At 47.2% G+C, this 16,473-nt stretch overlaps 1 protein-coding gene across 7 annotated transcripts in view; it reads right to left on the bottom strand.

Moving 5' to 3' along the window:
* Window positions 1-16,473, bottom strand: part of LOC118701537 (SET-binding protein-like) — a 217,798-nt gene that overhangs the window by 187,713 nt on the left and 13,612 nt on the right. The window contains exon 3 of one of the 7 annotated variants that reach the window (XM_036406195.2): window positions 8,431-9,329. The exons of 5 other annotated variants lie outside the window; for them this stretch is intronic. In XM_036406195.2, the coding sequence (XP_036262088.1) occupies window positions 9,213-9,329 (117 nt within the window). In that variant the 3' untranslated portion in view covers window positions 8,431-9,212. Of the gene's footprint in view, window positions 1-8,430; window positions 9,330-16,473 lie in introns of those variants that run through there. One more of the 7 variants, XM_036406198.2, reaches the window with a different exon arrangement.

Below are 16,473 nucleotides of genomic sequence, written 5' to 3'. Positions count from 1 at the left end.
AACATTCTCTAACTGCTTATAGAATGAATTGTCCACCACTTCTTCCTGGTTGGGTGGACAATAACAGACTCCCAGTAGGATGTCAGCCTTGTTGGCCTTCCCCTTAATTCTTATCCATAGGCATTCAACTTCATTGTCATTAGTTTCAATACATATGGCATCAAAATCCTCCCTAATATAAAGGGCCACTTCTCCACTACTTCTCCCTTTCCTATCTTCCCTGAAGAGCTTGTAGCCATCCAGTGCAGTGCTCCAACCATGTGAGTCATCCCATCACGTTTCTGTGATGGCAATTACATCATAGCTTTGCTGCTGCACCATGGCTTCCAGCTCTTCTTGTTTATTACCCATGCATCGTCCATTAGTATACATGCACTTCAGCTCAGCTGCTGATTTCACCCCTAACTCTGCTTCTGGAGAGCCCAGCTGAATCCCCTTACCCCTTCAAACCTATTTTAAAGCCCTCTCAACAAGTTCTGACAGTGCACAAGCTAAAATCCTTTTGCCCTTAACAGAGAGATGGAGCCCATCATGTTCCAGTAGGCCAGGTGCCGTAAAAGTTGACCCATGATCAAAGAATCCAAAATTCTGCTGATGGCACCAACCTTTGAGCCACTTACTGATAATGTGTGCTCTCCTATTCCTTCCACTGTTTTTCTCAGCCAGCAAAGGGACTGAGGAAAAGACTACCTGTACCCCTGTTCTATCAACTACTTGTCCCAGTGCCTTAAAGTCCCTTTTAATTGCCCTGACACTCCTCTTTTCAATCTCATCATTGCCAGCCTGGAGTGTCACCAGTGGGTAATAATCAGAGGGCTGAACCAGCCCAGAAAATCTCTCAATGATATCCTGTACCCGGGCCCCAGGGATGCAGTAGACCTCTCTGTGGGGTGGGTCCGGTCAACATATGGGGCCCTCTGTTCCCCTCAGAATGGAATTGCTCACCATGATTACTCTTCTTTCCTTTTTGATGTTAGAGGTGGTAATCCTTCTCACAGATGAATCCTAATTGGGAGGCTCACTAGGCAGATAATTTTCTTCTTAATCATCTGGCTGACTCTCTGGATCCAGGGGTTCATAGCTATTCTGAAGTGGCATCTGGTTTGGGAGTGGGGGTCGGGAGGAATTCTTAATATTACCTCCTCGAGTAGATACCCACTTCCACTCCCCTTTGTTATAGATAGATAATGAGATGATTGCCTTTTGCAATTAAGGGATTAATATTGTGTGAATATTAAGAGAAGCTTAATTGATGTATAGTTATGTTATTGTAATTTAAATGTCCTCTGTTCTCCCCATAATTCCCTTCACCCCCCCCCCCTCCCCCCGTATTGTTTCTATCAGACAGCCTGGATTGTCTGGGACAGGTAGAAAGAGGGTGTGCACATGTGCCCCTTACATGAGGCAGTTGGGAATGGAAAAGAATGGAAAAGCTTGTATCTGGGCGGGGGGGGGGGGAGGGGGGGGGAAGTGGGGTGCAGCATGACAACATGTGACCCTCCAGTCAAGTTGCAAGAAAGTAGTCTTCTCCTCCACCAATAAACAGCAATGAAGAGTTGACTGACAGACTTTGGGAGGGGCCTGGGTTGGCTTATGCAACCCCCAGGAGTATAAAAGACTAAGCATCCATCTTGAAGAGGAGCCAGCCATGTGGTAGGCAGCCATGAGGGTAGTTCCAGGCCTGTTTTTCCTTATTTAGTCCTTTTGTTGTATTTTTGTTAAGGTTTAATCAACTCTTTAAATTTTTTAAGCAAGTTTCTCACACCTTCATCTATCAGTTGTCCTTCTATTGTCTGACAGTGAGAGGCATAGGAATCCTTGGACTCTTGGTCGGCCTCCCTCAAGGATGGAAGGGCTGAACTCCACCAATCTACTTCTCTTTCACTTTCCCTGATACTCCTTAGTCTTTCAACTTCCTCTCTAAGCTCGGCCACCAGTGAAAGGAGATCGTTCGCCTATTTACACCACAGGCAGGTTTCCTCTGCAACGCCCCCTGAAACCACTGATAAACTCAACCAGTCCACACAGGAATGGGTCTGGACAAACACATCCTTTTTGGAGGGTTCCATCTGCTTACATACACTCCTACTAACTACAGTTTTTGATTGCGTACAAACCATTACTACCAGAAATGCTAAAACCTACTAACCAACAGAAATAGTGCGCACAACACACAGTAAACCTTACTAGCAAGAAACCCTACAACCCTGCCTGCGTGAACTGCCTCACAAACTGCCATGACACACCCTCAGAGACATGCCACACCCCTGTTTGCCCGCTCCTGTTCTCTGCGCTCCCTAGAGGCCTCTTTTGATCAGCCTGCTACTCAGTGACGGAGGAAGCCCTACCCCAGACCTTGTGACCCTCAAGCACAAGCAACACATCTGCTCAACCTTCTCACAAGTAGCCACTCAGCAATGGGGGAAGCTCCAATCTGGGCTCTCACTGCTTCTCCTACCATGAGTGAGCATTTGCTCCTAAGAGCAGCTGTTGAACTGGGACCTTATTAACACTTGACCTCACTGGAAAAGGGCCCTCACCATCTGCTCCAGTGCCCCAGAGGAAAACCCGGGACCCCTCTCTCCTCCCCTCCTCTGAGGGAGCCTCACCCAGCTGCTTGTGGGAGCCTGGCTGTCACTGCCCATCCCTGCTGTCTTCTGCCACTGCTTCAGGGTTTTTTGCTACACTTTAATGCAATACCTCATGTCTATCCAACCCCTCATTGTTCCTGCTATGGCTGCAGAATTTCTGTTACATTATGTTGGCCACCCTGGGATCTGCTTGTCTCTGCTGTTACAGCCTGCTGCTCCAAGGTTCCTGCTACAGTCCATTCTGCCATGCAGAGGGGCACTGGGATCAGCTGCCCTTGTGGGTTTGTAAAGGAAGCCCCTTTTCTATCCCTCCCACCAGCTCGCCCACCCTTACACACGTGGAGACAGGTGGCTGAGCTCACGCCACAGCGCCCCCTGCAGCTGCGGAGGAGTCATTGCACCTGCCCTGCTCAGCTAGGAGCCAACAGTGCCCCTGCCAGCCGTGACCATAACTACACCAAAGGGGAAAGTGCTTGACAGCTGAGAGAAGGCTGTTATTGGGTTTCTGTTTTTGCTTGTGGTTGCTGCTGTTGTTTTTGTTTGTTTGCCTTGTCATATATATATATTTATTCTAGTAAATAACTGTTATTCCTTTTCCCATATCTTTGCCTGAAAGCCCCATATTTTCAAAGTTATAATAATTTCTAGGGAAGGGGGTCATATTTTCCATTCCAAGGGAGGTTCCCGCCTTCCTTGGCAGGGACCTGTCTTTCAGACCAAGACAATCTACCAGGGAAAGGGGCTGCCCTTGAGCTGAACCCCACAAAATGGCAGTCTAGCTTCCCATCCCTACCCAACTAATTCTTCTAATGCCACTCATACTGCTTTAGGAGGAGACAGTCCTCCCTGCCACTTTTTCCAATTCCAGTCAGACAGAAATAAGCTATCCACAGCTTGGTTCATCAGAAACACACACAGATTTCAGGTGATGTTATATTATTAATAATTTATACTTTAAAAAGAAAAAGTTCTCAAGAAGGCAAAGGGAAAGGAAGGAAGTAAGAAAGAAAAACATACACAAGTAAAGGAAGGGAGTAAAAGGGACAACAATCAGACTTTCAATGGGAATGTCCAAAAATAACACAAACAAGATTTCCCTGCCATCTTCTCTGATCCTCTCTGAATGACTTTGTTTTGAGTTACAATGTAAAGTGTAACCAAAGTATGTATTCTACCACCAACTACATCATCTTCTGATGAACTGTTAATGGTAGGTAGTTTGTAACAGCTGCATACTCCACCCATAAGCAGGGTATAGTGGTTTTTTTGTATTCATGTGATAACTACACCCAGCCTAAAGGGGGTCATCTCTGCCAATGGGCCATCAAGGACTCCCCAAAATATCCTATGACTCGTTGGATTACATAATTCCATTGTCAAACTCCCCACCCTGGGGGAGGTATTGAACATTCCTGCCTGGATTTTAGGGTATATAATCTTGAGGTTTAGGGATTTACAGCCACCACCACTGGACATCTGGGGTAGAACCAGACTTTCTTCAGGACCACTGCTTTCAACCACCACTTCAACAGCACTGCTACCGCTGCTTAATCGGATGGCAACTACCACCCTGGCCAACCAGATATCAGGTTGTCCTCGGACTTTGTGGTTTTAAGCCAGTTTTTCTTAATTTATTGCATTTATTGTAATCTTTCCATTAAATTGTAACTCTGACTTAAACATCTCTTGCAAGGTATTTGTGTGAGGTTAATTCCTCCCACTCAATAAGGTTTAAAGGTGAGTTTTACTGAACCTAAAAGGAACAGAGGAATGTTTGTCATGTTTTGTCCCAGCCTCCTGCTGAGAGCAGGTTTGCCCCTGAGCAGGCTGCACGGGCCGGATAGCTCAGTCCTCTTTTGGGGACAGAGTGCCTGAAACCCAAGCCCCTCTCAGCCACTGGCAACCTTTAGCAAGCATAAGGGATATCAGCTCTTTAGTGATTCTCAGCTCTTTTGAGTTCAGCTCTTTTGCTTGCTAAGGCACCACTGGCCGGCGGGCAGACGCAGAGAGAGAGAGAAGGCTGCTCCGGAGTTCCACAGCGATGGCTTTATTGAAGGTCTGTGAAGGGTTCCAGCGACGGCTATGCTAACCAGAATGGGCTAAAACATCCCATTATATAGGGTATAGGGGGATCCAAAATTGTCCAATAGCAGGGGTTAAGGAGATGTGACCTATGGGCTTACAGAGAGATAAGCAAGGGTCTGAAAGGCAGAAGACAGGGGCTTCTTTGCTATTTCACCATGACTTGGCATTTCCTATCTTTAAGCCTCTGCTCTCCACGGGGCCCTAGCAAGCCCATGGTCTGCTACAGCATTTTTCACTTTTTTCTTTGATTTTCCATTGTCATATTAAAAAAAAAGATGTCTAAAGGGAATGATGGGAAACTACACTTTTAAGTCCTTCACAACTAAATACAGTGCTGGGATGCAGAGACCTCAGTGAATGGCAAAAAACCAATTTTGCTTGGTTTTTTTTTTTTGTTATTGGTTGTTTGTTTGGGTTTTTTTAAGATTGTCTCCTGACAAACCTAAGAAACAAAACCCAAATGTTTAAATCCACACTTCTTTGTTGCTCTCTATTCCCTCTGCTACTGCTATATTTTTATATGCCAGTAGCACACCTTTACAAGCACTGATAAAGGGTTTTTTTTCTCTTTTTTTCTTTAAAAACATCCAAAGCCTAAAGTATTTGAAGAAAAAAGATTTGTCCCTTCCAATCTCCCCACTGCCATCCCTGCTTCCGCCTCCTCCCTGGCAGTGCTGGGACAAGAGAGGAAGGGACTGGGGTGAGGTGGGGGACAGACACCCAAACTGTGAAGTAGAGATCATGGGTAATCTGCCAGGAAGGAGCCCACATGTGAGAGCTTTGGGCCACCTGCCAGCCACATGCCATGGTGGGTGAGCATTGCTGGTCTGCCTCTCCCATCAGATCTGGGAAAAGGTAACCAGGAAGACCTGTGCTGGGTTTGGCTGGGGTAGAGTTAATTTTCTTCCCAGTGGCTAGTTTAGGGCTGTGTTTCAGATTTCTGCTGAACACAGGGCTTATAATATAGAGATGTTTATGTCATTGCTGAGGAGGGCTTACACAAAGCCATGATCTTTTCTGCTTTTTGTACTGCCACACTGGCAAGGGGGTTGAGGGTGCATGGGAGTTTGTGAGGAGACACAGCCAGGACTAGCGATCCCAACTGACCAAAGGGATATTCCAGACCGTATGACATCATGCTCAGTATATAAAGAAGGGCAAGAGGGAGGATGATGTTCGAAGTGATGGTGTTTGTCTTTCCAAGTAACATGTGATGGGGCCCTGCTCCAACACACTTGACATACTTTCTGATTCCTTTGCCACTCTCAAGAACTAAATTTGGTTGCGCTGTTCATTCTTTGGGTTTGTTTATTTATTTATGGACCTTTATTCTATCTGTGCTTCTTGTTGAGTCTGTTTCAGGTCAACTTTTATCTGAGTTTTCACTCAAGTGGCAAGACCACAGGCAGGCAGTGAAGATGCAGGTGAGCAAAGGAGACTTTAAGGGAGAGCATAAAGGATTTTGACTTTTTCTAAGCAGAGATTACATATGGGTTTTAAACAAGGGGCCTCCCTTCCCAGCTGACAGCAGCAGCTGAAGCTTCTGACTTGCTCACAGGGTGGCAGGGAATTGAATCAAAAAGAAGAAAGAGGACAGCCCTTCCTTGGGGAGTAGGAAGCAGCATATGAGCTATTCTAAAATCCCTGCAAATACTGGCTTGGTTTTAGGTCAGGTTCTCCTTTCCCCTTCTGGTCTGTGTGCTTCCCCCCTCTCCTCTCAAAACAAAAGGGAAATAGGTAGTTTTAAAAAATCTTCTGAAAGCCAACCCGGCAGATGGTTCTTTCCATGCTGGGGAGGGAACAAAAAGAAAAACCTGACAGGATACACATCACTGAGATGTGACAAAGATGGCTATGGTGGCTGGCCTCTGACTCAGGAAATTCACATAGGCCTATTAAACCATGTCACCAAGATGGACAGAGTCAACTTATATCTCCAGCATGCAGCTGCTGTACCCCACAGGCTCATGCTAAGTTTTATTAGCTTAGGTCAGGCCACATAGACTGAAATAAATACGAAGTTTCTCTATATTTCCATCCTACCTTTTCAGCACCTTAGGACAATCCCTCATGCTAACATCTTAGTAGGTAGAAGTGAAGTCCAGAAGCCAAAATCACAATGTAACAGTAAAAGGCTTCTTTAGACAGTAATTAGTAACTGTCCTTCTTCAGTTAAGTCTTATGTACACATCAGTAATATGAATTCCAGCAGATGCAGAAAGTCAAGGGTAAGTCACTGTCAGTCCTTCTATTGCACTCAAATGCTTCAGGTTAAGGATCTGGCTATCACAAGCTGCTCTCCCTTTTCTTTAAAATATCCTCTTCCCTCTATATGACATCATAGACAAATTACCACTCTCTTCAAGGGTGCTCCAAGCAGACCCAAGGACTCCACATCCCAAGTTGCCTCCAAGGATGAATCATGACTTGGCTACCTGCCATGGCTGCCAAGCAAAGTACAGGGGGCAGCAAAAGATGTGCTGCCATCTTGCAGAGCTGCCTCGTGCTTCACAAATTCCCACAGAGCACATTGGCAGTTGCTGTCCCCGAGTGACTAGCAGTAGCTCCTGCCCATGCCCAGAGTTGATGACCTAAGGACAGATCAATCTCTCCCCATCATGCTCTTCCCAGGTCCTCTTGTGATTAGTGTGTGTCACAAGAGGAAGCAGGCTTCCCCCCCCCACACTCCCCTTCAAATTAGGAATATAATACAAGTAATCAAGTAATGCTATGGAATTAAGAGAGAGAAAAGGCTGGAGGGAATTAATCCTAATGATTACATAAATTATTGAAGAAAAGTATACCATGGAAAGCAGGATGGGTTTGAGAAGAATTCTCAGCTGAGTGCTGGTGAATGCAACGTCAGAAAATGGGCAGGACAAATTAATTATCCCCATCTAACCTGCACATATATGTGGTATAAGAAATAAAATACATCATCAATCCAGTACCATGAGTTCCCAGTGGAAGATGCAACAAAACAAGTGTCTTCAAGCTCACCACTAATACAGATTAGGAAGGAGACTGATGTAAAGACTGTCCCTGCAGCTGAAAAGACATTGGTGGGAGGCAGAAATGAGAGATGATCAAACACCTGCTAGTGCTGCTCCTCCTCACTGGAATACTATCTGCCTCAGGTTTATTTTTCTTAGTCTTAGATTTCATCAAATTACCCACCTGTGAATACAGCAAGTGTCACCGTCATATTTTCTGAAAAATCTCTTTGCCCAGGATTCTTCTCCTGGGAAGCTGAGAAGCCTCAGAGAAAAAGGGAAACAAGATTAACTCATTTGCTTCTCCTGTGTTTTGCTGCTTTTGAATGTGGTTGAAGATTGTTTATCCAACATGTGATTTGTTTTTACTTATTGGCCAATAACGGCCAAGCTGTGTCAGACTCTGGAGAGAGAGTCACAAGTTTTCTTTAGTATCTTTTAGCCTTCTGTCTGTATCCTTTCTGTATTCTTTAGTATAGTTGAGTATAGTTTTAGTACAGTATTCTTTAATATAATATAGATCATAAAATAATAAATTATCCTTCTAAGAACATGGAGTCAGATTCATTATTCCTCCCTTCGATGGGGGTCTCAGAAAATACCACAAGCAAGTACCTACCAACCCATCATTCATTTAGGTGGAGCTGCCTAGGCCAGCACAATATTTTAGCATATACTGGAGTGCAGAGGAGAGTACTGAAAAAAGTCCACTTAGAAATAAGTTGTACTAGTTTGAAAGCCAACCAGTGGGAGATCCCAAGTCAGAAATACAATTTAATAGGAAAATTAAAATAAATGCAATAGTACAGAAACACTGACAGAGTCAAGATACAACCTGACACCGTTTTTCAGGGTGGTGCTAGCAGTCCCATTAAATGGTGGCTGCAGTCCTCTTGAAGTGATAGATGTGGTTCTGTTGAAGAGGTGATCCTGTAGAAGGGTCTGGTCTTCCTCTGAAGGTCCAGTGGTGGTGATGTAGCTCTTGTTCTCTGGGAATCCAGTAGGTAAGGCTGCCCGTGATGTTCCACATCTCAGATTATATCCAGGTAGGAATGCTTGGTTCCTCCCCCTGGGCAAAGCATCTCACAATGGGATGATGGATGATGTAATTTCATGAGTCATGAAGTGAGACTTGATGACCAATTAACAGAAGATATCTGCACACAGAAGGAGTTATCAGGGATGAGTCATGGAAGAGATAAAGAACACTGCCCCACCTGAATTTAACAGTTTCTGGAGATGATAATTGAATTCTTTCTTTTGGTTGCATTTTACATTGTAACCCAAGACATTAATGTAGGCTCTACCTCAGAGGTATGAGAAGACTATTTCCTATGTGTCTTCCTGGGAAACACTTGCAAAGTGTGTTACAGAAATGCCTTTTCACAGAAGTACCAGGTGGGGAACCAGCAACGTTGCCGCGCAGAGAAGCAAGGGCATGATCAGTGGCGACACATTGAACATCCACTTCTCAGCCTTCTCCTCCTCAGAGCCATCAGCAAGGACAGTGGGGCCATGGCCTCTAGTTCATTTGCTTGTGACCCTATGTTCCTCTGGAGAGGAGGAGTGTTGGGCAAGGCAAAATTATCTGTAAATCCCCTTGGGGCTGATTCCCGTCTGAGCAGTGCAGATGGAGACTGCCTCTCAGGAAGCTAGGATGCTGCAAAGTGATGAAATTCCTCAGTGAACCACCCAGTTTTAAAGTGGTACAGTTGTTGTAACACAGATGTCAATAGAAGATACCATCTCTCTACAAACCTTGCCATGCAGGTGAGACAGAGCCATGAGAAACTGATGAGAAGGTAATGAGTCCTCCAGTAGATATTCTTCATTCCACTCTTACCATACTTTGGGGTTTACAGACCATTAAGGGACTTAAGGGCCTCTAGGTTGACTAATTGAATGTTGGCCCCAAAAATTCACCCTTCTCATCTCTGCATCCAGCCCTAACTCTTCCCTGAGATAAATTTTCTTTTAAAGCTAGCAGTGAAGATACAGAGAGTTAGTTTTGAAACAAATTCACCAGTTTCAATGACAAATAAAAGAGAATTGGCTTTCAGAAGGGCTATGCACCCAATGCTTGAAGATCCGGCCACCACCTGGGAGACTCAGTTGTGTCATGGTAAAGCAACCAGAGCTCAGTGAAAAAGGTCTGTCACCCTGGCCTGCAACAGGTTCCTTGTGTGAGTCACTTAATCTTATTATTCTATTTCACATTCTGTACTAAGAAACAAGATGGTTTCATTTCTCCTTTTATTTCTACAGTTTGTGAACTTGTTGCAGGAGGACAGGCTCTCCTGATGTCTTCATATAAGACCTAACAACAGTAAACATGGATGTACAATAAGAATGTGAGGCACCATCTTAAAATGAGCCAGGTAGAGACCCATTTAGTTCTGCAAACACAACTACAGTTGACTGTGTATCTTGAATGACCATGTCATCTTCAGCAATGCTACCTTCCACAGTGGCCACAGTCCAAGCCACATGTCAAATACATATTCTCATTTCTATAGTAAGACACTGTGATGGGTTGATGCTGGTCAAATGTCAGTGCGCCTATAAAAATCATTTATTCATTTTCCTCTGGTGTAGTTAAGGCAAAGTTGAAGTTTTCCAGAGTAGAAATCCATTTTGATTGAGGTGAAATGTATATATTTAAGTCTGTAGCTTGCTGTTTAGTCTGACTGCCTGTTCTCGTGAAGGGCCTGTGCTTAGAGGGACTGCTTCAGCCGAAGGACGAGATAAGGGGGGAGTGGGGGGCAGACAGAGCAAGGCAACCTGACCCAGGAGTTCTTTCTGATAAAGAAGAATTAGCAATTAGTGGCAAGTGTCACGCGAAATTAGTGGAATGAATATGTATGAACCTATTGTGAAATTGCATGCATATGTATTTGAGAGGGAGATAAAAGGGGATCTGATCTGGCGTTCCCAGAGGTACGCATGTCATTTTAGGGGAACGATTCCCACATGCGTCCAGCACTGTAATAAACATATCGGCTTTACAACTTTCACAAAAGTTGTGGAGTTTGTTTGCTTCAGCAAATCATAGTTAAGCAGAGAAGGGGGAAAGAAAACTCATGGGGTGACATAAGGATTAGGAGAAAAACACTAAGGGCAAAACAGGCTTAAAACTTTAAAAGGTATAAAGAAAAAATTTTTAACAGAATTAAAAGAGGATAATTAGAACTAAAAATAAACCATTAGAACACCTTTCCCCCACCCCCAGCCCTTCTTTCCTTCCTATCAACAGCGCAGGGAGACAAAACATGGGATTTTTAATCAGTTTGTCACTTCTAAAAATCTTTCTTCGGTTCACTTAGGGAGAAGAGTCTTTTGCTGTGCCATGGGGTCTTTCCTACAGGAAACAGTTCTCTGTGAACTTTTCCAACATGGTTTTAATTTTCACGGCTAAAAGTCCACCCGGAAATTGTTTGCAACGTGAAGTCCCTCCCACGGCTTGCAGTCTTCCCACAACTGCTTTTCGTGGGCCATTTAGCTTATATGGTGCAGTTTTTAAGGATGAGCTGTTCTAGTATAAAAGCAAGCGTCCTCTTCCTCTATCTCTGAAAGCAAGGGCTTTCTCTCTCTCTCTGTTCAAGCCTCTCAACAGATGACAGCTTTTCAGCATCCACATGCTCCAGCACGAGTGCCTTTTTCTCATAGTCTGTGGGTGAATGCTGCATCCCCCCACGCACTTCCTGACTTACAGGGAAAGAGTTTGTTGTATTATAGTCCTCACCATGGCTTGCAGAAGAATCACAGCTCCAACAAGTGGAGCACTTCCTCCTCCCCCTCCCTCTTTTGCACCGACCTTAGTGTCACCATATTGTTCTCCTCATGTGTCATCACTTTTTCCTTTTCTCTGACTTGGGAGAGAATTGGTGTTTGTAGATCCATTTGTTCTCAAGTTCTGTCAATTGAAACAGTTTTTATAGAGCTCTGCAGCGCTGAAAGGTTAATCTTGTCCAGGCTCTGCAATTGGGGAATTGCTCGCCATGCTTCTCTCTCTATTGGTCACGTAGTCTCCACCAGCACTGCGCAAGCTGTGCCAGCTGCTGGCTCTACTCCGCGCCTTTTCTTCATGCAGGATGCTGAATAAAGAAAAGCTGCTGCCGCTGCTTTTGTCTTTCTGGCCTCAGCATGGCTGGTTAAAAGCGGCTAAGCAAATAAAGTCCGTTGCGAACAATGCCGAGACAACTGCAGCCGCACAGTGCCGCCCTGGCCACATAGTTGCTCGTGACGCTGGGATGGCCTGCAGCAGCATGGCCTGGCAGCTGTGCCAGGAAAGGGTCCAGCGGTCCCCTCTGGAAAGGGGCCCTGGCCGGCCCCGCCGGGGAGGGGGGCCCGACTGGACTCTCCAGTCCTCTGTAGAGAGCAGGGAGCAAGAGAGTTTCCAGCGGGTTTTTTTTTCATTCTTAAATATGTTATCATAGAGGCATTGCCAGCTTTTCTAATTGGCTTAGCAGTGTGCCACTTATCAGAGCTAGCCAGCGATTGGTTTTGCCAGGCACAGAGGAAGCTGCTAGCAGCTCCTCACAGAGTATCACTTCCGTGGTTTTTTCCCCTTCACCAAAAATCAATTATTGCTAAACCAGCACAGACACCTTAGCTCTTACCCTGTCCTTTTCACTACTAGTTCACGTCTCCAACAAAATCCACAAAACAATGAAAACCAAGAAAAGAATAACAAGGTGTTTTGCTTGATACTACCCTGGAGAAGTAGAGTTTGCTGACCATTCTACTCGGAAGCAGTGTCATGCTACTGGTGCATGCACCATGGCTTGAGAATCCATCTCTTGATAGCAACTGCCTGCAGTTCAAGGTCCATATATAGTCCTGATGTAGAAATAGACTGGTTTCCTAAGGAAACAAGGCTAATGTCACACTGGGTTTGTGTATATGTGAATGCACACATAAGCTCCTTGCCTGCCTGCATGATCCTTTCTTCAATGTTGTTAGAATATTTTGTCCAGTTTTAATAAAATTTGATGCAGAAACAGAAATCTTTGTGATAAAATACTCCAAAAACTTTTGTTCAACTTATTCACTGGCCAGAAGAAATGGACCCCTGAGGGAGAGGAAAGGGAGTGCTGCATGCAGAAAATGATGCTGGAGTAACGCAAGCACGTACATGAAGGACTCATAGCCCTGTGCATCCCAAAACCTCTGCAAACAAAGACAGAACCAGTAAAGAGGTTTGCAGCTCTGGGTGCTGTAGTAGGCATAGGGACAGGCGTTCGGAAGATTTCGGGCTGTGACGGAAAATTACAGGAATCCTTCTACCCCTCTCCCCATAGATAAGGATCACCCTTGGAATGTAGCCAGACGTGTAGCCCCCCTAACCTATGCATGCCAGTAACTTTCCACTCCATACTAACCCTAGAAAGTATAGCCAGACCCCTGTCTGACGTAGAGAAGCCCCTTAGTCCATAAATACCCTCGAGACCCCTCAATAAAGGCCTTTAACCGTCCACCACATTGGTGTCAGCGTCCGTTATTGGCCCCGAGGGACCCCAAGGAGGGGATCGCCGTGCTGGACTCCGAAACCAGGTCACCGCGGCCTTCACAAGAAGGCAACATAGTGGTGCCGAAACCCGGGACCGGGAACGAGTCCGGGCGACGGGGGAACTCCTGGCCAGGGGACAGCACTCAACGCCGGAACGGCTATAGCAAAGAAGGGGGACGCCCCGGGACCCGCGATTCGTATGGAAGCGATAGCGAAGGTCGTAAGTTTGATACATATGCAATGGGGAATCAAATGTGAGCTCAAGAATTTTAATCTCGCATTGACGAGACTCTTGGAGCTTGGGGTCATTGCTCGACCCATAGATATATTACGCTCTGAGGTGTGGCAGAAATGTACTGTCGCGCTAGCAGAGGACACAAAAGCCACAGGCAGCAGCAAAAGCCTGAAAGCGTGGGGGAAGGCAGAAGCCGCCCTACGCAAAGCATTAGAAGAACAGGAGGCGTGGAACACTGCGCGCTCCTGTCTGTTAATCACGCCGCAGAGGGGGGAGGGGGCGATAACGCGAACCCCCCCCGGTGGCGAACCGATTGAAAACGGGGAAACGCGGGGGCCGGGCGCATCCCATCCCTCCCCGAGCCCAGAGCCCCCGGAGCCCCCGGGAGACCCGCGGACCCCTTCGGGGGACCCGCCGGGGCCCAGACCACCTCCGGAGCCCCCCGGGGTGCCCGCGGACCCCTCGCCCATCCCTTCCCCGCCGATAGCCGACTTAGCGCAAGAAGCGGAGGGACTCGCACGGTCCTTTTGGGAGGGATTGGCGGCAGAAGCCCGAAATATCGAGAGGGCTGGCGCGCGGGCGAGCGGCGGAGGGGATCCGCCGCCCTACCCGTTTGAATATGGCGCGGGTGGCCGGGAGGAGGGGCGGAGCCCGCCAGCCCGCGGCGGGAAGAACCCGGAGACGCGGCCAGCCGCGAACACGCATGCGCGGGAAACCAGCGCTGAGCCCATGCCCAGCCAGGAGCTGTGGATCCCAGCAGACGCGCATGCGTGGGGGTGCGACAGAGGGCGGACACTCGCTCGGGAGCCGCGCCCACTGATGCCACCATATATGGGAGAGATCCCTCCCTGCGGGAGGCAGGGCAAGCCCAGGGGGCGGGAGCGGCACCGCCCCCGAGGGGAGGAGCGGGGCCGAAGCCGAACAAAACGGCAGCAGAGACCGGAAGTTCACTGGCAGTCGACTTCCGACTCTGAAGGGAGCCACAGCTCCTCGGATTGCTCTACAGAGCCCACCGAGTCCAGCAGCGACTCGGAAGCAGAGAAAACTGAATCAATGCGGTTTCGGACGAAACCAAGTGAAACTTTTAAAACAATCGAGAACCAGCCCCAATACGAACTCACCGACTGGGGTAAAATCAAAATCGAATGCGCGGGATGGGCACCCGCAGCATCGGTGCATGCCTTCCCGGTGAGAATTACAGGACCCCAGGGGAACCAGCAAAGAACATATACTCCCGTTAATTCCAAAGACGTTCAAACAATAGTAAAAGCTATTTCGGAAAAAGGAATTAACTCAGGAGTAGTTTCCACTCTCGTGGACGGTCTTTTTAGCAATGATGATTTACTCCCTTTTGATATAGTGCAAATAAGCCGTATGCTTCTTGAGAGGGAGGGGACATGCGGGATTCAGCCCCCTCCAGCTATGGATGCGAGACGGCCCATCTATGCCAACCCATAGTGGGGCAGGGGATCTTCATACCCTATGCTCCCACAGGCAAAAGCACACAGAAAGGGAGAAACATGACCTACCGCAAAGCCTAGCCCACAAGGGTCACCGAGGTCCCGACTGGCGATGAGGAAGCCTTCCAGATAGGCCGCTCAGCCAGGTCGGACTCGGACCCAATCCTTCGCATGTTAGAAGCTACCTTTCTATCCCTGAATGAATCTAACCCTAACCTAACCGACTCCTGCTGGCTTTGTTACGATGTTAAACCCCCCTTTTACGAAGGAATCGCTTTAGATACCCCCTTCAGCTATTCCACAGCCGATGCCCCTCGCCAGTGCAGATGGGACACACCCCGCAAAGGAATTACCCTGAGTCAAGTCACAGGTCAGGGCAGATGCTTTGGCAATGCAACCCTAGCTAAGCGGAAAGGCGACGTCTGCGCCGAAGTAGTTGAGCCTGACAGGAAGAATAATAAGTGGGTAGTCCCATCCGCATCTGGGATGTGGGTTTGCCAGAGATCTGGAGTGAGTCCCTGCGTGTCTCTTGCCAAATTCGATAACTCTAACGACTTTTGTGTCCAAGTTCTGATCATCCCTAGGATCCTGTACCACTCAGACGAGGAGGTGTACCACCTTCTCGAGGAAAACAGCTGGCTCCACAAGAGAGAGATATTAACAGGTATAACCATCGCAATGCTGCTCGGCCTAGGAGCAGCTGGAACAGCAACAGGTGTCTCAGCCCTAGCAACTCAACACCAAGGACTGTCTCAGCTGCAGATGACCATCGATGAGGACCTGCAGAGGATCGAGAAGTCCATTTCCTTTCTAGAAAAGTCAGTCTCCTCACTCTCGGAAGTGGTCCTGCAGAACAGGAGAGGACTGGATCTCCTGTTCATGCAGCAAGGGGGCCTGTGTGCCGCCTTGAAAGAAGAATGTTGTTTCTACGCTGACCACACAGGAATCGTTAGAGACTCCATGGCAGAACTCCGAAACAGACTGGCTCAGAGACAGAAAGACAGGGAAGCCCAACAGGGCTGGTTCGAATCCTGGTTCAATCAATCACCATGGTTAACCACCCTGATTTCTACCCTAATAGGTCCATTGGCAATGCTGCTTTTAGCTATTACCTTCGGGCCATGCCTGCTGAACAAGCTAGTCTCATTCGTTCAGGCCCGCCTAGAATGGACTAACATCCTGTTCGTGGGACAGCAACAGTTCCTGTGAATTCAACAGAGAACACTACCAGTCACAAGAGACTTGCCTGGCAGAAACTTACTCAGGTTTCCCAAGACCCTTTTCCCTAGCCAGATCTCAACCTCCTACCTCATTTCAGTGCCTATGTATAAGACTACCTCGTTCATTTGTGAAAGAGGGGGGGGAAGTGTAGTAGGCATAGGGACAGGCGTTCGGAAGATTTCGGGCTGTGACGGAAAATTACAGGAATCCTTCTACCCCTCTCCCCATAGATAAGGATCACCCTTGGAATGTAGCCAGACGTGTAGCCCCCCTAACCTATGCATGCCAGTAACTTTCCACTCCATACTAACCCTAGAAAGTATAGCCAAACCCCTGTCTGACGTAGAGAAGCCCCTTAGTCCATAAATACCCTCGAGAC

This window comes from Molothrus ater, chromosome W, assembly GCF_012460135.2.
Source record: "Molothrus ater isolate BHLD 08-10-18 breed brown headed cowbird chromosome W, BPBGC_Mater_1.1, whole genome shotgun sequence".
Lineage (NCBI taxonomy): Eukaryota > Metazoa > Chordata > Aves > Passeriformes > Icteridae > Molothrus > Molothrus ater.
This window is presented reverse-complemented; position numbering and strand designations above follow the sequence as displayed.